Consider the following 21,268-nt stretch of genomic DNA (forward strand, 5'->3'; position numbering starts at 1 on the left):
ACTGAATAGTGCACGGTACATCCAAACCGTCATCGAACCCATCGTTCTACCATTCCTAGACCGGCAAGGGAACTTGCTGTTCCAACAGGACAATGCACGTCCGCATGTATCCCGTGCCACCCAACGTGCTCTAGAAGGTGTAAGTCAGCTACCCTGGCCAGCAAGATCTCCGGATCTGTCCCCCATTGAGCATGTTTGGGACTGGATGAAGCGTCGTCTCACGCGGTCTGCACGTCCAGCACGAACGCTGGTCCAACTGAGGCGCCAGGTGGAAATGGCATGGCAAGCCGTTCCACAGGACTACATCCAGCATCTCTACGATCGTCTCCATGGGAGAATAGCAGCCTGCATTGCTGCGAAAGGTGGATATACACTGTACTAGTGCCGACATTGTGCATGCTCTGTTGCCTGTGTCTATGTGCCTGTGGTTCTGTCAGTGTGATCATGTGATGTATCTGACCCCAGGAATGTGTCAATAAAGTTTCCCCTTCCTGGGACAATGAATTCACGGTGTTCTTATTTCAATTTCCAGGAGTGTATTTCGCTGCAGCAGTACAGAGAGAATAATTTGTATACATCTTCTGAAACGTCTGTCTCCTTATGCAACTACGCCACAGCGGATAATACGAATCGAACCTTGAAGAGACGGTCTGTGCACTGATATGTACCATTTTTCTGTATATATTGTTGTTTTTGCACAGTCATCTTCTAGAGGTATTTACGAATAATCCTGTAAGCTTTCACAAGATTATCTGCGCCTATTTCAAGAGTCTTTCTATTCAGATTTTCTACAGTTCCGTGATGTTCTCCAGTGAGTCAAACCGGTGATCATTCACATCATTCATGTCATCCTTCTTTCTATACTTTTAGTGTCCCGTGTTGGTGCCATTTAGGTAACTATGCAATATTGTAACATGGGATGTACGTGTAATTTGTAAGTAGTCTCTCGTAGATCCACACCACAGAGATATTTAGTCATCTTTGTCGGTGACATTTTGCGACTATCAAAGATAAGTAATACATTTTCTTGTCCGCAGGTGGAGATTGCAAATGCGTAGAGAAAAAGTGTGTCTGCGAGTTCGAAACTCTGCTAAAAGACAGCAAGATTTGCTTTCACGCAACGAACGTCATGGAATGCATCCCGCCCCCAAAGACAACCCAAGACGATGAGTTGGGAAGAGGTAAGATGCTTAACGGTGAGCTCAGCACCGCATCTTTATACACCATATATCACCTGCAGTTGTTGTAATCGCTAGTACTCTTTTGCGCACAGATAGCTGAACACACGTTAAAACATTTTAGATCGAACTTAGACAAGTTTAGATCAATTGACCGGCATGTACCTGGCAGCGCGCGTTAAGGCAGCGTGCACGGTGAGCATGTGCCTGCACGAATGCAGTGTTACTGAGAAGAAACACAAAGTGTTGTATACACAAAGCTGAAGCGTATATCCGGTCACCGTCCAATCCAATTTAAATACGAGCGCAGAAACTCACAAACGTCACCTTTTGCTACAGTTTGCGATAAATAGCATGAGAGGCTAAAGCCATAAATGCTTCGGATCAAAATGACAGGCTACCCATGGAGATTTAATTACTGGCTGATAACGTCTTTTTTATTTTTCTTGTTTCTACGATACAACCACGTGAGTATTTCAATATAAATAGACGAAACAAATAATCATTACAGAATCTTCAAAAACTACCAAGTAAATATCTATGTGATGATAAAAGACAGTCATACCTAAAGAACTGTTCCCTCTGTGTTGTCAGTGATACTGGCGGAAACAGCAGATAGAGGTCGAGGATTTGCAGACGGAGTTGTATTCTTTCTCTGTATATTTGTAGTTGTCTATTAGGGCTAAATGAATGTCTGGTTGAGCACATTTTACGGTTACATTTATTACAGAACCGTGATATGCATTTTTCACAGTTTTTCAAAACTAAAAAGAATTTAAAACACTTTCTAAAATCAAATGTTTGTTACGAGGTGGGTTGATTTAGTAGTCGGATGGGGGGATGTGTGAGAATAGTTTATAGGCCCTTGATGATACGGATACATTAAACAAGGGAATCATTGACAGGACTAATAATTAAATATACTAAAGTAATATAGAAAAAGAGAGTAAATAACTAGGTGCATTTAAGTTCGTCAGTAAAAGTATAAATGTCGAGTTCGCTATCGTCTGGGTGGTGTTGCAATGGTTACATTCATAGCTGTTAGGATACCATTACCTCGTGTAGTGCCATTCTGGAGGGAGCTGTCTGAAATTGCAATTCAGTCGAACGAAACAGAAACAACACGCATATTACGAGTTTAGGATTGGATTGGATTGAAAGTGAACCGTTGAAGACTCATTTTGAAGGTAAACGCTACGAGAGAAAACATTGATCAGTTGGGACGACTGCAACAGGGAAATTGCAAGCACCTGCGGAACAGGAAAAGATATTTATTGTTGCCTGCTATAAAAGTGGATCGTGTAATAGGCATATGGCTACAGAAATATCACTGTGTTATTGTCCACGTATCTGTGTCCCAACGGTATGTCCCTTCTCTCCTCACACTGCAATCCAAATGACACTGTACCTTCAACTGTTTGTATTACACCGGGAAAGCTGCAGCTGAAATTAGGCTCTCGATCTGATAGGGGTTTTATTGTATTCTGATATGCGCCGCACACTGTTCTGAATGAATTTATGAGAGTCTAAAATGTTTACCAGCAATAAGTTCACTAGTTCCGTTCCTTTGAAAATAGTGCACTGTGAGAGATTAACCGACTGTTGTCATGGTGCTTACATTTTTCACAGATCATTAGATGTAGTGGAGTACTGTAGTATGTTGGCAATACTTTAAAAACAGAATAATCGCTGTAATACACATTAAATCCGTTCGCATTACCTCTCTTGGCTAAGTGATTTCGGAAGCTCTGGACAATTGTAAAGAGTACCGAATTAATGCTTAACTCACAGTAAAGGTTTCTCTCTTCCTCTCCGCATAAAACGTATAATTATTTACTTCCCGTCACAGTCCGTTTCTAGTAGATAGAAATATTCACTGAGATGCCGCGTCCCCGATAAGAGAAACAGTTCCACCGATAGCTGCAAGGCAGATTCATTTCCTGTACGCTTAGTACGTACGTGACGAGCTGGACATAAGAGAAGTGTTGATTGCATCCTTTAGGAAATGTTAGATAATAGGTAGATAAATTTCAATTTGTACCCCTCAAATTGACTGAAAAGCAGAAGTTAACATTTTATTGTTAAGTGTGACCGAAGTACGTCCGCTCCACAAGCAATCATTGCAGATCATACGACCTGCTGCGACCAGGTGGATTCGGAATATAGCAGGCAACCACCATGGTAGCATTGGTAGCTATCTCCATTATATTCCAACAAACATCTATAAAGATGTGACAACAGTACTTGCCGTTTCGAAAGCAAACTGTCGTAACAGTTTCAGGTACTTTACGGATATTACGAAAGCTATAGTGTTGCCAACAACAAGCACTTTGTATCTTATTTTTCTCTCGTTCTGTTCTGCACCTACACGTGCATCTACGCACTGCACGACAACTTAAAGTAGGGATGGCGGTTATCGCTGAAACAACCAGTTTTCGGTTTTACCGGATTTTTCATCTACAGTTTAACCGAACTGTTGAAACCGCACAGAATAATAGGTTTGTGAAACAGCCGATTAATAAGTAATAAACGTAAATACCGAACAAAGATTGAAATATTCGAAGACTCCCTCACTCCTTTCCATTGTGTGTCTCAAGATAGTTAGGATTGAAATATCAAATAAAAAGGGTAAATAAAAGAAAAGTAATTTGTCCACCATTCGCTATTGTTTTTTTTTCAAAAAGTAAGGATAGTTTGAATACTACAAAAAATCTCGAGTATGCTCCTGTTTTTTTTAAATTCCAATCAAAAATCATTTGTGGTAATCCAGGATCGTACCATTATTTGGACAACACGAGCAATCAGTTCTGTAGGGTGAAGACAGAAGTTAGAGAACCTTATTTTACATGTTATGTTGTTCATTTCCAAGGGCTACAGGCATCGTCTAACAGACCATGCCACACGGTAGTAGGTACATACAGTCTCAGCAATGCTGTCTGACTCTTCTGTGAATGTACTTTCACAACAGAATGAAAGAATTGTAATATCCAGTCACCAACACATACAACATAAAACATAGTGTGTGTCATATGTCTCAGATACAGAGGTACTGTGTTATGGTTGCCATCGCTGCGGGAAAAGCTCGCGAAGCGTTGACGTATCACTCTTCCACTGTATTCACTGAGAAAATGCACAACAAGGACCGTGCCAACTGACCTTCGTCAGTAAACCTGTTTTGTACCACTCTTCCTCGTACTCACTGAGCCAACACACGACAAGGACTATGCTAGTAAACCTGCCATTGCACCATTCTTCCATTGTATTCACTGAACCGAAACACAACAAGGACCATGGCATCTAAACCTCATCCCTAGAACTGCTGTTGTACTACAGTTCCACTGCATTCACTAAACAAACACACAACAAGGACCATGACAGCTAACTTTTATCAGTAAACCTGTGATTGTACCACTCTTCTGTTGTTTTCACTGAACTAACATACAATAAGGACCAAGCCCGATAACCTTCATCAATAAACCTCTCATTGCACACCTTGTCCACTGTATTCACTGAAGCAACACATAACATAGAATATACCAGCAGTCCGACACCAGTAAAACTGTTGCTCTAGCACTCTGCCACTGAATTCACTGAACCATCAAACACCAAGAACACCAAGGACCATGCCCGCTGCCCTTCATCAGCAAAGCTGTCACTGCGCCATTCTTCTACTGTACTCACTGAACCAACACACAACAAGGACTGTGCCAGATGACTTTCATCAGTAAACATGTCATTGCATCACTCTTCCACTGTATTCACTGGAGCAACACACAACAAGGACTATGCTAGCTGACCTTCATCAGTAAATCTGTCATTGTACCACACTTCCATCCCGCTTACTGAACCAACACCCTATAAGGACCATTCCAGCTGACCTGCATCAATAAACATGCCATCGCACCACTCTGCCATCTTATTCACTGATACAACACACAATAAGGACCATGCCATCTCAGCTTCATCAGCAAATCAGTGATTGTCCCAATCTTCTATTGCATTCACGCGACCAGCATACAACAAGGACCATGCTAGATGATCTTCATCATTATACCTGTTGTTGTACCACTCTTCCTTTCTAATCACTGAACCAACACAACAGAGACTTCGTTAGCAGACCTTCATCAGTAAACCTGTCGCTGTACCATTCTTCCATTGAATTCACTGAATCAGCAGATACCAGGGACCACGCCAGCTGACCTTCATCAGTAAACCTGTCTTACATCACCCTTCCATTGTACTCACTGAACCAACACACAAAAAGGACCAATAAAGCTGACCTTCATCAGTAAATCTGTCATTTTTTTGTCTCTTACACAGTATTCACTGAACCAACTGACGAAAAGGACTATGTTAGCATTCTTTCATCAGTAAACCTGTCATTTCACCACACATCCAATGTATTCACTGAGCAATACACAACAAGGGCTGCACCAGCTAAACCCCTTCTGTAAACTCGTTGCTGTACCACTCTTCCCACTGTATTCACTGAATCAACACAGAACAAAGACCATGCCAGCTGAGCAGCAGTAACCCTGTCGTTGTACTGTACTTCCATTCTGTTGACTGAAACAATGCACAAAAATGACCATGACAGCCTACTGTGATCAGTAAAACTCTTGTTGTACCTCTGTTCCATTCTATTCACTGAACCAACACATAAGAAGGACCATGCCAGATGACTAACATCAGTAAACCTCTCATTGCACCATTCTTCCATTGTATTCACTGAACCAACACACAAGGAGGAACATGCCAGGTACCCTTCATTAGTAAACCTGTCATAGCAACAGTCATCCAATGTATTCACTGAACCAACACACAATATTACCAGCATTCTGTCATCAGTAAAACCTGTCATTCTACCACTCTACCATTGAATTCAATGAACCAGCAACAACCAAGACCACGCCAGCTGCCCTCCATTTTTGTGAATGTCATTGCACCATTCTTCCACTGTACTCTCTGTACAACTCATAACAAGGACTGTGCCTGCTGACCTTCATGAGTAAACCTGTTGTTGCACCACTTTCCCATTGTATTCACTGAACCAAACACAAAAAGGACAACGAAAGGTGACCTTCATTAGTAAATATGTCATTGTACCACTCTCCCATTGTAGTCACTGAACCACCATCAAAGAAACCATGACACCTGACAAGCATCAGTAACCCTGCCATTGCACCACTCCTCCATCGTATTAACCGAACCAACACACAACAACTGAGCTTCATCAATAAAGCAGCCATTGCCCCACCCTTCCATTGCATTCACAGAACCAACATACAACAAAGATCATTCTAGCTGATCTTTGTCAGTATAACTGTTGTTGTACCGCTCTTCAATTGTACTCATTGAACCAATGCACAATAAAAACCATGCCAGGTGACCTTTATCAGTAAACCTGTCATTGCTCTACGCTTACACTGCGTAAACTGACTCAGCACACAACAAGGACCACATCAGCCGATCATCAGTAAAATTGTCTGCGCAAAGCTCATCATCTGTATTCTCTGAACCGATACACAACAAGGACCATGCCAGCTAACTTTCATCAGTAAACCTGTCGTTACACATCTCTTCCATTGCATTCACTGAACCAACAGATAACAAGAACGATGCTACCTGCCCTTTGTGAGTAAACCTATTGCTCCTCCACCACACCTCCATTGTATTCACTAAGCGAACACGCAGCAACTTATTTCAGCTGTAAAATTATTTCTGTAACGATTTTTCTTTCTGTTCTAATATTTCGCCTGTAAACGGTCAAGTTGTAGTCACATTTATACGAGGTTTGGAACTTTAATAGTGGCAACTATTTATTTATAGCTCAAACAAAATAGAGACGTGTTTCAAAGTTTTACTTACCTTCAAAGTTTTCACCTGCATTGTGTATGACCAGTTGCCAGCGGTGTTGAAGTCGTAGGATACTCTTAGCAGTTCCAGTTACGTTGACAGTTCGAGCGGCGCGGTCTATCGCCCGACGAATTTACAGCAGTTCTGAAGCGAATGCCGTGAATTGTTTTCTTCAGTTTAGAAAATGAGTTTACCTTACAAGGATGAAATCAAGGGAGTGCAGTAGGTGGTATAGCACTTAGCAGCCCCATTCGTCAAACAAATCAGTAACAGCTTGCACTGTACGTACTTGAGAATTGTCCTGCAAAATGATGGTCAGGTCTTGCAGAAAGTGTCATCACTTCTGTCTCTATGCTGTTCATTTTTGGAACACAACCTACGACCAGCTTAGAGACAGAAGTGATGACACTTTCTGCAGGATCTGACCATCATTTTGCAGGACATTGTTCAAGCACGTACAGTGCAAGCTGTTACTGATTTATTTGACTGATGGGGCTGCTAAGTGCTGTATCACCTACTCCACTCCCCTGACTTAAGCCCTCGTGAGTTCAATTCGATTTCCAAACTGAAGGAAACACTTCACGGCATTCGCTTCAGAACTGCTATAAATTCGTCGGACAGTAGACCGCTCCGTTCGAACTGTCAACACAACTGGCACTGTAAGAGTATCCTACGACTTCCATATAGCTGGCAACTGGTTATACACACTGCTGGTGACTATTTTGAAGGTCAGTAAAACTTTGAAACAAGTATCTATTTTGTACGAGCTGTTTATAAATAGTTGCCGCTATTAAAATTCCAACCCTCGTATGAATTTGGTAAATAAGCTTGTTCACCATACTACCTTATATCATGCAGCTAGGTCATGGAATACCTAACTGTTTAATCCAGACACTGCCAGCCACAGGCATATTGCCAGAAACAGATTTGAAACCAACTAATTTTCTCAGGTATGTTATGTCTAGGCAATCATTCCATCAGCATTCAGTTCCTTTTCCCGTTGTTCGATCTGTGCAAATTTCCCACTGCTTTATTAATCCATAACATTGGCAGCATTGTAATAAGTATGAAATTAATAACTCCATAAAACGTTTAGATTTGCTGCCCAAGCAGCAGATCTTTATCAGAAAAGTGAAACGTATATTATTGTAAGTGTATTTCAGCGCGTCAAAAGTTATGATTGCACAATCAACAGATACATAGCACCACCAATGTCGCGTAAGTTTCTCACGTTAGTGCTGCTGGCAGCTTCTCTCAACATTTGTGACACTAGCAACAACAATAAATAGGCAACCGCAAGTGTGGGAACTTGATATGCTGGTGTCTACGCCCTAAACGCCTCATCACAATCATCTCATTGGCTTAAGGTAAGTATAACAGCCTCAGCTAAAACCACACTTTAAAATAAAACCGAAATTAAGATGGCGCTGTGACCGGCGGTGCCAAGAGCTGTCATCTGATAATGATATTTCCAAATTTCATGGCTTTTTCTGCCTGATCTAAGCTCCTATCTCCATTTCTGATTCACGAAGGTTACACTCTGTGGTGTGCGTACTGTAAGACCTTCGGTACACACACCATCAGATTATTTGGCTTGTCGCTCTAACGAAGTAGGCGAGTGTCAGTAATATGTCTCGTGGTCTTATTGTGGCGTGTTTATCTTCTGCCGTTAGGTCAGACGATAGAAATGCCACTTGCACGCTTAGAGTAGCAGATTGACGGTGACCAACTTGAAACAGAACTTGATTAATTTTCACACACATTTACTAAAATAATAAAAGCATAGAAATTACTTAACTTAATTCTGGATGCTGTTTACAATTGACAATCTAAGTTCCTTTGGTCTTGGTACGTTAATCTTGTTCTCACATATCTCTGATACTTGACAAAGTGTCTAGTCATTTATCTTCATAGCTATGTACAGGAATATGGTAATCTTATTAGGCGCAGACTGGAACTTGACTATAGACTAATGCAGACAGGTGCAGCTAAATGCAGACTGACTAATCGGAGGTCTGCACACTCGTCTGTACACTCATTATAATACCTTGAGCGTTCAGGTATCACTGCGCGAGTGTGATCCGCGAGGAGAAAAGCTTCTACATTAGCGGCGATCTCATTGGCTGCGTTGCACATTAATACGCGGATCGGTGGAAGCAGAATTTGGTCCGTCTCTATGGCAGCGCCACCTCGTAGTGCGGAGACGGACGAGCGCTGCGCCTGCGCTGTTGTGCTTAGCGGGGCGCGCTCTAGTGGGAAAGTTGTGTACGCACTGACTATGCGGAACTATGTACACAACACACTCCACTTCCACATTAATAATATTAGCAGCTGAAGTGACTTTGGAAGCTGGAGAATAATTTTGGTCTCTATTTTCAGCTGGCGTTGCCGAGGACAGCGTGCTACAGCAGCCATCACTGAAAAAGTGTGATGGAATCGGGGGGGAGCCTGCCAGACCAGGTAAGTATTCTAGGATTCCTCGCATTTACCTTTTCATTAGGAACCCATACATTTGTTCAGTACCCTTCTTACTCATAAACTCTTCAAAACCATAACGATAAGCATTATGTTGTAAGCACTCGCTGGAGCGAAATAAAGTAAATTTCTGAAGTACTAGCACAGATATATTCGTAGTCGATGTTATGTAGCAGTAGTAGTAGAACTATTGCGTTGGTGCATGAATTCGTAGCGCTTTTTCATAAGTTACAACAGATACTCATAACAGAAACTTTAGTGGTCGATGATATAGGGGCATGTTCACCATCAATATTTACAACAGTCTGCTGACTCTGGAATAACTTTCCCGTTCTACGTCTGTAGAAAGCAAATGGGTTTCAGACGAAGTACTCGTTGAGCCATGTTCAGAGCGCATTTTTATCCAGAACGGAAATTCCTTGAAGTATGTTCGACACAAAAAAAAAAAAAACCTGAAAATCTGAGAGCGCAAGGGCAGGTGAAAAAGGTGGATGCGGATGAATTCCCAACTCAGCTCTTCTATGGTGTTTTTGTCAGTCTAGCGGAATGCATCCGGGCGTTATCTTGCTGTAGGTACAGTTCACGCAGTCTTCCTGGTCGTTGTCATTCGACTGCGTCTGCAAGACGTCTATTTGTTGACTACAAATGTCAGCAGTGATGACTACACTTCGATGGAACAATTCGTAGTGCACCACAACGTCGCTGTTCCACCAGATGCATCACATTATCTTTTGTGAAGTGTGCAGGTCTTTGTATGGGGTGTTTCTGCTGTGTTTGGGTTCAGCAATTACTTTGTTTTCCTTATGTTAGCATAAAGACACTATTTTTCGCCAGTAGTAGCGATGCAGCATAGGAATGGTAGGCGTTATTTACGAGACAATCGATGTGAGGCAAGCAGATATGCACATGTTACCACCCTCTGATTTTTGTGGTTTTGGCTTAGAGCATGCGGTATCCATACAACCGATTTTTGAGCCTTCCTCATCACATGAAAATGTCGTACGATGGTGGAATGATCACAGTTCATCACATTTGCCAGTTTTCTAGTACACTGACGTTTCATCAAACCCTGAGGGTCTTCCTGAACATGGAGAGTCTCTAATGTCACAAAGACCCTCGTTAAACTGAGAAAACCATTTTGGTGCCATGCTTTATCTAGTGGAACTATCACCATACAAGGCACAAATATTTCTAGCTGCCAGCACTGCTGTTATCTCTCTACTGAATGCAAACATAAGTATATGTCTGAAATTTACCACTCCATATTCTAGCGTCCACAGCTTCACTTGCTATCTTCAAATGACAAAATTACAGTATGTAAACTCAAATAATAACAGTGAACTTCAAATAATAAATGACAATCGATAAAGGAATCCTTAGCAATCTGAATACCAAATGCAAAATAATAATTTCATTAAGGGTAACATTCATAACACTACAGAGATAGGTCGGCAAAAATTTACTCATGATTGTTAGCAGATAATGCGATTGTCAACAGGTTCGTTTGCGTGGCCACTATCCGCAGTAAGTCCAGAGATATTCGTTTTGTCAATAAAGGCGCCTTTTTCGTTCCGCGGTAAATTTATTTGTTCCTGCCGTGTTTCGCCTTTTACTTCAAGGCATCTTCAATGGAGAGGAGAATAATATAATTTCGTTTTGATATGTGACACTGACAGACTATAAAACACTTCACGTCTTATTTTTTATGCTAAGAAGTGATTACTTACAGTTATTCGAGTTTTTGTCTGGCATTTGCGTTTCCTCTCATCTGGTCGCATGCTGGAGTCTTAGGCGAGAGACAGAGATATAGTATATGTATGAATTGTGTGTGTATGTGTGTGTGTGTGTGTGTGTGTGTGTGTGTGTGATTAGTCATGACGAGCTGTAGAAAATTGAATGTAAGTGTAACAGCTGCCAGAGAGAGGAGCAAAAGTATTGTGTATAGTTGGTTTGAATTTTGGTTTAAATATTTTGTGCAGAGGTTCATGGAAGAGTGAGGGGAAACGGCTGAGGAATATTATTGCTATAGTAATCACCTCTTGGAGTGTTATTCTACAGTTTTATCTATTAACGTAAAAGGATGAGTTGTTTGTTATGCATTCTTCACATTCAACAGATTTTTCTTTTCTGCTTTGGTTTTTGTATGTGGTAATTTTCTTGCGGTGTTAAAAGGTGTTGTTTTATTGTTTACTCTAATTATTCTGATGTTCTCTTCTCTAGATACTGACTTGTAATTTTCAAAAGACAAGGCATATACATAGTATACACAACAGACAGTTCTAACCAAACATATACCCCACAACTAACAAAACACATCGTCGTACACCAGAAAGTAGGTATATTGCACTGCAATATATATTGCACTGCAGTATATATTGTATTGCAGTATATATTGTATTGCAGTGTAACAGGTGGTGGCAGATGTGTAGGAAATACAGGCAGAACGTTTGATTTAAACTATAAACAATATATAAGAGCCTGGAAGTATAGGAGAAACCACTCCACATTGGCAGAACACCTAAGAAAACACAATCACAAGCCAACCCCTACAGAAGAAGGCATGAAAATAATTAGAATTAATAATAAAAAGAGCACCTAACCCTGAAAGAAAAAAAAACACACAAAAAACCAAAGTGGAAAAGAAAACTGTATAACAAAAAATTCACTGATTACGTCAACAGGTATTTGTCGACCATACTATTATTTCACCTAGGCATGAGGGCACTGAGGTCGGCTTATTGTGAGTTTCTATCGTTGTATTTCATGAGGAATGGCTGAGCCACCTGATATTATATGCACAAGTGTCATGAAAACATTTAGAGTATGTCCACCTGCTTAGCTGAATATAGCAAACAAACAGCAAATGAAAGTGATCACAGAAGTGACCGGAAATTGGAAGAATGTTTGTAAACTACGTATACGCTGCTTTTGGCAGACGAGATGGCGGCACACGACTGCCCCCCAGATCCACCGACGCCGCCCTCGGTGGGAAACTACTCAGGGAGTGGGTGGAGTAGACATTAGGTGAAGGCCAGTGTCAATGCAAACCTAAGAAAAGTAAAAAGAAAGGTTCAAGTGCAAACCGGGACAGTAGTCTACCGTCAGATTCTCAGGAAGTATACGGTATGGAATGGCATGCAAAACTAGACTAGGAAAAAAAAGAAAGAGGAAACGTCACTCCCCTATGTTACAGTCATATCTATTACCACGTTCAATATTAATAAGATACAGTCGGATGTTAAAATAGCCGCTCTGAAACAAATGGCTCTGAGCACTATGGGACTTAACTTCTGAGGTCATCAGCCTCCTAGAACTTAGAACTACTTAAACCTAACTAACCTAAGGACATCACAAACATCCATGCCCGAGGCAGGATTCGAACCTGCGACCGTAGCGGCCGGGCGGTTCCAGACTGTAGTGCCTAGAACCGCTCGGCCAGCTCTGAAACAGTTTCTGCATGAGTCTGTGACGGATATTGCTCTCCTACAAGAAGTGGTATCCCCATAATTAAACTTTCCCAATTATGTTGGTTTTGACAATATTTCCACTGAAACGAGTGTTGGCATGGCCTTTTTAGTTAGAGAAGGCATTCCCGTATATAACGTTGATTAATTAGAACGGGGGCCAGGTGTTGGAATAAATGTAGCAGGAGTTACTATTGTCAATTTATATGCGCCTTTTGACAGCAGTAACAGAGCTGCAAGAGTCACATTCTTTAAAGAAAGCGTAATTTATTTAGTGAGGAAAAACCCCCTGCAACTTTTAATCGGGGGAGATTTTAATTGAGGTCTTGTTGTCGATTTAAAATTAAAAGATGTGTGGGAAATAAAATATCCAATAATGGTGAACTTCACTCGTATTGTTGCGAAGTCCTGTAGCAAAATTGACAGAATTAACACAACGGAAAATTTTGGAGACTAAGTACTGAAAACAGAAACTGTTTCCGTTAGTTTTTCCGATCGCAGTGAGTTGTTAACCTTCGTAAATTTAACACCACAACCTACCCGACGAGTAACAAACCAGTGAAATCTAAATATATCGTTATTATCAGAAGAAGACTTAGAAGATGCCCTAACCAGAGCTTGGGAATTGTGTCTCCGCTCACTGAACAACTTTCCAAGTGTGATTGAACGGTGGACCGAACGAGCGATACCGAAGCTAAAGAAAGTTTTAATATCTTTTAGTATAGATTTGTCCAGAGAAAGAAACAGACTGTAGAATTCTACTACAGCGTGCTAAGATACTTCTGCGATCAGACAGATGCAATTCCTACAAATTAAAAGACATGAAGCAAATAAAAGAAAAGTTAATAAGTCTGAAACGTAAGGAACTGAAGGGACTTAAGACAAAATCCAAAACAAAGTAGGTCATTGAAGATAAGACTGCCGCATTGTACCACTTTGTCAGACACGCCAAGAATAGAAGAAGAAGTTTCATGGCTGCACTTCAAATCGATGATGGTACCATCATCACCACCCAGAAGGGAATAATTAAAGAGATCTCAGCGTACTGTGAAGGTATGTATGCGTCAGGGGAAACAAACGAAGAAGAATACGATGAGCTCTTTGGTAAATATCTTCCACGAAAATAGCGAAATGATAATGAGAACATTTATTCGGACGTGAGCAAGACAGATGTATTGGAAATCGTGAGCAGCTCCCCCGCTATGAAATGTCCAGCACCTGACGGACTGCCCATTGAACTCTGCAGCAAATACAACCTCGTTGGTTGTGTGCCTCATCGGTACACATGTGGAGATTGGATTATCAACTGGAGGTGGACCAGGGAGAAAATTGCTCAAATAAGAAGAACTTGAGCAAACGATGTACCGACTAATATTTTATTTAGACCATAAGAAAGTTACTACCGTCATGCAAAAAATAATGCAGTGGTTTGGTTAATGGGCAAATATACAAGTTACATATTTAACAATATTGGGAGCGATGAACATGTTGAAAAGAAGATGTATATGGAAAATTAATTCGTGAAAACACTTAAGTATCAGAATCACGATAAGAACTATGGTAACATGCTCCAAATTGTCTTCAACAGAATGGGTATAGCTTAGAAACATGTACATTCCATTGGGCTACGAAGCACTAGCTGTGCCGCGGAGAGGCCCCACTGCTTCTGCTGCGCGTTCTCGACCCTAACCTCACCTATAAGTGACACATAACAAATAAATCAGTAGTACAGCAGATACAAGAATATGACAGCAAATCTTTGGTGTCTGTTATAAACCCACCACGGTAGCCGAGAGCGCTAACGCACTGCTTCCTGTACTCGTGTAGGCGAGCCAGCCCCGGATCTAATCCGCCCGGCGGATTAACGACGAGGGCTGATGTACCGGCCAGCCTGGATGTGGTTTTTAGGCGGTTTTCCAATCCCGCTAGGTGAATACCGGGCTGGTCCCCATGTTCCCCCTCAGTTACATGGCTCACAGACATCTGAACACTTTCGCACTATTCCATGGATACACTCGACGCAGACAGTTGGGGTACACTCAATCCGTCCCGGGGGGTACAAGGTGGCGGCAGGAAGGGCATCCGGCCAGCCCTTAAACATTAACATGCGAAATCCGATTAACGATCGCTGACCCTGCGCAACTGTGGGACAAGGCTCAAGCAATAGAATTTGGTGTCTGTTATAATGAAAGATCTTGCCCTAACGATGCGTTTAGAAGGCTGAAACTGACAAAAAATAACGAGGCAGTAAAGGACTTTGCGATGTCACTGTCAAGACTGCTCTTCTGTTCATGCAATTTACCCTGGAAGAAACACACTTCAAGAATTTACTGAATGATTAATCTGGATCTGGGAAATGATGATGAGGAACCTCAGGCTGCAGAAGAAGAAAATGTGCATGCTGATGTGCCACCAGGTGAAGGTGACAGTGAAGGTACTAAATATGTGCTACTGCTAAAGACTGAATATGATACCTCATTCTATGAATGCTGTAATATATGACTGCAATTATCTGTCACCTTAGTCATTTCATGGTAAGCTAGCCATTTATGTTGCTGTTTTTGTGGAATAATAATAATGATAAAAAGCTGAGTGGTACCGTGCTTCCCTACCATGCACTGGGCCCGGGTTTGATTCCCAGCCGGGTTGGAGATTTTCTCCTCTCAGGGACTGAGTGTTGTGTTGTCATCATCATTTCATCCTCACCGTTGGCCGCAAGGTGTCCAACGAGGCGCCGAATGAAATAAGACTTGCACTTGGCCGCTGAACCTGAATGGGACATCCCGGCCAACAATGGCACACGATCACTTCATTTCATTTCAATCACAGTATGATGCGTTTTCCTTAGTCACAACAGCATTTCTGTACTGCAAATCATCCCATGTTTCTGATAATGGTCATGGGAGGCCAAGAACAATACTACCTTGTTCAGGTAGTAAAATAGTAGAATAGCGCTACAACACATTATTATCACAATAATACCAAGCAACCCCTTATCCCTCATTCTACCAGGAACCCTCTAAAAACCATTTAAACCAAAACTCAAATCTGCAATAATTTTCCGCCACTCTGTGACAGCTATTACATTTGCATCACCCACCCACCCATGCACCCATCCATCCACCCATACACACACACACACACACACACACACACACACACACACACAGATGTTTAAAGAACAGAAACTAACAGACGTTAGATTTCAGTGTACGCTTCGTTAGCTGGACAACATGTATATAAACAAACTAAACAGGAAGAAACATAAAGTAAACACACATTAGTTATTACCTAAAATCAGTTTTTGGTGAAATATCTACAGCTAATGACAAAAGAATAATAGTGTTCCACAGCAATTAGCGTGAAGAAGTTGAAAGTTGTGAGGAAAACGTTCGAAACGTAAAATGTGCTTGCATCGCTTAAGTGAAGTTGGTGCGACTAGATGAGAGGAAATTAAGACGTCAGCCAAAAACTCTAATAACTATAAGTTATCAACTATGTTACGTAAAGATAAGATGTGTATCATTTTGCAATCAATAAATATCACATATCAGAACAAAATTGCATCATTTTAGGTTCCACAGAAGATGCCTTAAAGTGAAAGGCGAAATGCATCTGGAACAAGTAAAATAAATTTCAGCAAGAAAAGGCGTTTTTATTGACAAAACGAATGTGTGAGTATTATTTACTCATTCCGTTAAAAATATCTTAGCAATGCTTTTATTGTTTATCGAGAAAGTATTGGCTTGTATTGTGTAATTTAAATGTTATTAGCAAAAAAAATGAAAAAGTTGTTTCTATTTAACTGGAAATTGGAATGTTACTAGAAGTAAGAGTTCAGCAGGTTTACTACTATTTATCTGGCCAAACGCAAAAGAGCATAAGTTATGTAAAACCTTACTTTAACTAGCTCCTTTTCGTAGGAAATTTATAATGCCTTGTAATCACTTGTTGCCATGGGTGTGTAGAGCTGAAAGCAAAATATTGTGGAATTCGAAGATTCTCTACTCCTCATTGCCGTCTTTTCTGTTAAACTCCATAGGTATCTGAAATATAAGCCCTTAGGATTCAAGATTTACGCTAGACAAACCAGAGACCACGTAGATAGAGTTCGCACAAAATACTGTGGCCAGTGGATGCACAGTCGATAGGCCACACATGCGGAGAGCTGTACTGGTGAGGGTTATGGACAGGTACTGTAGGAGAAATGCCGAGCGCTGGGTGGGAAGAGCCGGTCTAAACTGAGGCTCACATTTCTCGTGAATATGTGGATTCTTTCCAAGTTTAGGTTCTGCCACCTTTTCATGTTCAAATCCTACTTTCCTTTCTGTATTTAGTGATTCAAACATATCCCGCGATTCTGTAGCATAGCCACTGTCTTCGACAACATCGCCTATATTGTCTTGCTTAGTATGCGCGACATTCATAGCTTCGATCTGTTTATTTACCTCCGCGTGATATCGTACGTAATTTAATTAGCTCGTAATGCCATCTGTTGGTGTGCTGCCTGAACTGCTCTCGATTGCATTCTGTCCTCGCTTGTCTGGATTTATTTCTAGTTTCCTGTCCCTAGTTAATTTTAAGTACTGATATCTTTATACTTTCAATTTTAGCTGATCTATCACTATTCGTTCTGTCAAATAATGTAAGGTTCGTGCCGCTGGACGTCTTGTGTTAACTTTATGTTTGTAAAATGCTAAATACTTATAACTTTTTTTACGTCTATAGCTGTACACTAAATAACGTCCTGTCACGCGGCGCCATATAACACTGCAATACGGATTTACGTAGCTTGTAAAATCAAATACCAAGTTTGGGTTATTATGTACTATGCCCCAAAGAACAAATAGTCCTGCCACGGAAAAGCCACGTATAACACTAAGGTCCGCTAATGCTATACCATAACCCTAAAGTTGGAGGCAGGTCGTGAAATAAAACTATCTTGTTAAAACAATTATGGTATAAATCAACAGAGCAGTGTTACCCTCTGAGAGGAATTTTGTTATGTTGATCGTGTTGTGCCTCACGGAGGTGGCTTATCGGAAGTGAAAGTCAGAAATACGTAAATATTTAAACAGTAACAAATAATATATTACCCAGCTGTTCAAAGAATAAAGAAAACGGTCGCCAGCCTAATTAGGCAAGAGAATGATTAACATTCTTGTTCAAAAAAATAGTTATTAGTAACATTAACGGACAAACACAACCTATACTTTGCTACACGCGAGTGCAATGAACTCTGACACCTGCATATGTTAACGTTAAGGTTGGAACTAACAGCTAGAGCAGCACAAACTATTTGCATAAATATAGCAGATACCAATACACACCATTTCTTACAGGGCTTATTCAGACTGAATGGTCTTTATAACATTACTATTAATATTCACTGTAGAATCACAAATTGGACATAGGTTCAGTATTACTTTTCAAACATTTTCCTAGCTGACATAAGATTGTAAATGTAGTTCACTGCAAAATTATGAACTGGTCACAGGTTAAGCCTCTCTCAGCTAAATACTTTTCTATTTAGAATGAAAGTTAAGTGGAATTCACTAACAGGTTGCTTCTCACTGTCTTTTGAATAAAGAAATTATTGTTTTCATAGATAGTGGTGTTTCTATTAATTGTTATTTATCATGAGCATGAAGGACAACCTGTGGATCCTATTACACTATTAATATGCACTTTCAATACACAAAATAAATAAGTGCTTAGCAAGCATGAGTATAAAACTTTCTACAGTTGCAGTTTTCAACTTTTACTACAGTGAAACACAAAATTGACATATTTGTAAGATACTGACTCACCTTTTGCGATTTACAACAGGCAGCAATGTGATTATGTACTAAATAAAACTTTATAAGCCTCAATTTTAAGAACTTTTACTTTATAAGTTGGCAACAACATATTACTAAGCAGTTTTAATAGGAAAATTATTTTCAGCAAGCATCATTTACTTTAACTCACTCTCTTGCCACATTAACTTTAACTTTCTTTTTACTATGTTCAAGAGGCATTAATTAGTAAGACACTAGGCTTTCATGTTCTTTCAGTAAGGACACTCGCTAATCACTTCAGTTCAAACGGAGAGGAACCTGAGAGGTGTTATGATATGGAAAAAAATTCAGATAGGTACATAAATTCAATTATAAATTACCTTATTGAGCACACTAACACATCCAAGAAGCTGATCCTTGACTGTACATTACTCTAGTGTTCCATTACAGTGACTGCACAATGTGGTGGCGATTGCATGTTGGTAGGTGGATTTGCAGGTAGAATTGCTGGACTCTGTCATGTCTGTGTGGAGATGATAGATACCAATGCCAGAATAGTTCTAGCTCTTTATCCATCCATCCGAGGAATTGGAAAGCGTCACAGAAAAGCCTCTCTCGGAACCAGCACAATACCCAACTTTTACATGAGCAGTTGATAGTTTGGTAGCTCGTCCCCGACTGACACTTTGTTCCACCTTTTCTACCTAGGCCAACCATAATTTGCGCATGCTACACAGTTACGTTCCCAAGGGGAACCACAACAATTTTTACATACAAAATAACTAAGAACCCTAAGTGAAGGTCAGCAGTTTACATAACAGCAAACAAATATTTTAAATAAAACAGAACCTTTGCACATATTGACATTTCTATAAAAAAATTATTTAAACAAAATTACTCATCCTCAAAGATAACCAAAGACGTTAAGTGAGAAAGACAAACAAATCATTTGCTCAAATCGTACATATTACATAGTTCTAACTTCCCACATTCTAAAAGACATCAAAGTTTATAACAGAGAAAAGAATAAACACTCTCATGGTATGGATTCAATCCAACAACATTTACAGAAACTCAACGATATAACATTAAATAAAACAAAAGGCAAAATAAATCGGTAGAGCAGTAGAGCTACGGTGTTAGAAGTTGAGCAACTATAGCAGGACAGTGCGACACCATACATGTCCACAATTACTACAAAGTGGCTCCAGGTAGACTCTTCCGAGTTTAAAACACTCCCGCTGGCCACCAAACTCCCCAGACATGAACATTATGGAGCATATCTGGGATGCCTCGCAACGTGCTGTTCAGAGGAGATCTCCACCACTCGTACTCGTACGGATTTATGAACAACACTGCAGGATTCATGGTGAAATTTCCTCCAGTTCTACTTCAGATACTAGTCGAGTCCATTCCGCGTCGTGTTGCGGCACTTCTGCGTGCTCTCGGGGGCCCTATACGATATTAGGCAGGCGTATACTAACGCGAATTCTTTACAGACGAATGGAAAAACTGGTAGAAGCGGACCTCGGGGAAGATCAGTTTGGATTCCGTAGAAATGTTGGAACACGAGAGGCAATACTAACCTTACGACTTATCTTAGAAGAAAGATTAAGAAAAGGCAAACCTACATTTCTAGCATTTGTAGACTTAGAGAAAGCTTTTGACAACGTTAACTGGAATACTCTCTTTCAAATTCTGAAGGTGGCAGGGGTAAAATACAGGGAGCGAAAGGCTATTTACAATTTGTACAGAAACCAGATGGCAGTTATAAGAGTCGAGGGGCATGAAAGGGTAGCAGTGGTTGGGAAAGGAGTGAGACAGGGTTGTAGCCTCTCCCCGATGTTATTCAATCTGTATATTGAGCAAGCAGTAAAGGAAACAAAAGAAAAATTCGGAGTAGGTATTAAAATTCATGGAGAAGAAGTAAAAACTTTGAGGTTCGCCGATGACATTGTAATTCTGTCAGAGACAGCAAAGGACTTGGAAGAGCAGTTGAACGGAATGGACAGTGTCTTGAAAGGAGGATATAAGATGAACATCAACAAAAGCAAAACGAGGATAATGGAATGTAGTCAAATTAAATCGGGTGATGCTGAGGGGATTAGATTAGGAAATGAGACACTTAAAGTAGTAAAGGAGTTTTGCTATTTAGGGAGTAAAATAACTGATGATGGTCGAAGTAGAGAGGATATAAAATGTAGACTGGCAATGGCAAGGAAATCGTTTCTGAAGAAGAGAAATTTGTTAACATCGAGTATTGATTTAAGTGTCAGGAAGTCGTTTCTAAAAATATTTGTATGGAGTGTAGCCATGTATGGAAGTGAAACATGGACGATAACCAGTTTGGACAAGAAGAGAATAGAAGCTTTCGAAATGTGGTGCTACAGAAGAATGCTGAAGATAAGGTGGGTAGATCACGTAACTAATGAGGAGGTATTGAATAGGATTGGGGAGAAGAGAAGTTTGTGGCACAACTTGACTAGAAGAAGGGATCGGTTGATAGGACATGTTT

General features: G+C 40.5%; 1 protein-coding gene across 1 annotated transcript in view; it reads left to right on the top strand.

Annotated features, from left to right (window-relative positions):
- The first annotated feature begins 1,129 nt into the window (after positions 1-1,129).
- LOC126232622 (coagulation factor IX-like) overlaps positions 1,130-21,268 on the top strand; it is a 79,442-nt gene continuing 59,303 nt past the window's right edge. The window contains exons 1-2 of the mRNA XM_049942809.1: positions 1,130-1,181; positions 9,414-9,494. Coding sequence (XP_049798766.1) covers positions 1,130-1,181; positions 9,414-9,494 — 133 coding nt within the window. The remainder of the gene's footprint in view (positions 1,182-9,413; positions 9,495-21,268) is intronic.

Source organism: Schistocerca nitens, chromosome 1 (genome assembly GCF_023898315.1).
Source record: "Schistocerca nitens isolate TAMUIC-IGC-003100 chromosome 1, iqSchNite1.1, whole genome shotgun sequence".
NCBI classification, from domain to species: domain Eukaryota; kingdom Metazoa; phylum Arthropoda; class Insecta; order Orthoptera; family Acrididae; genus Schistocerca; species Schistocerca nitens.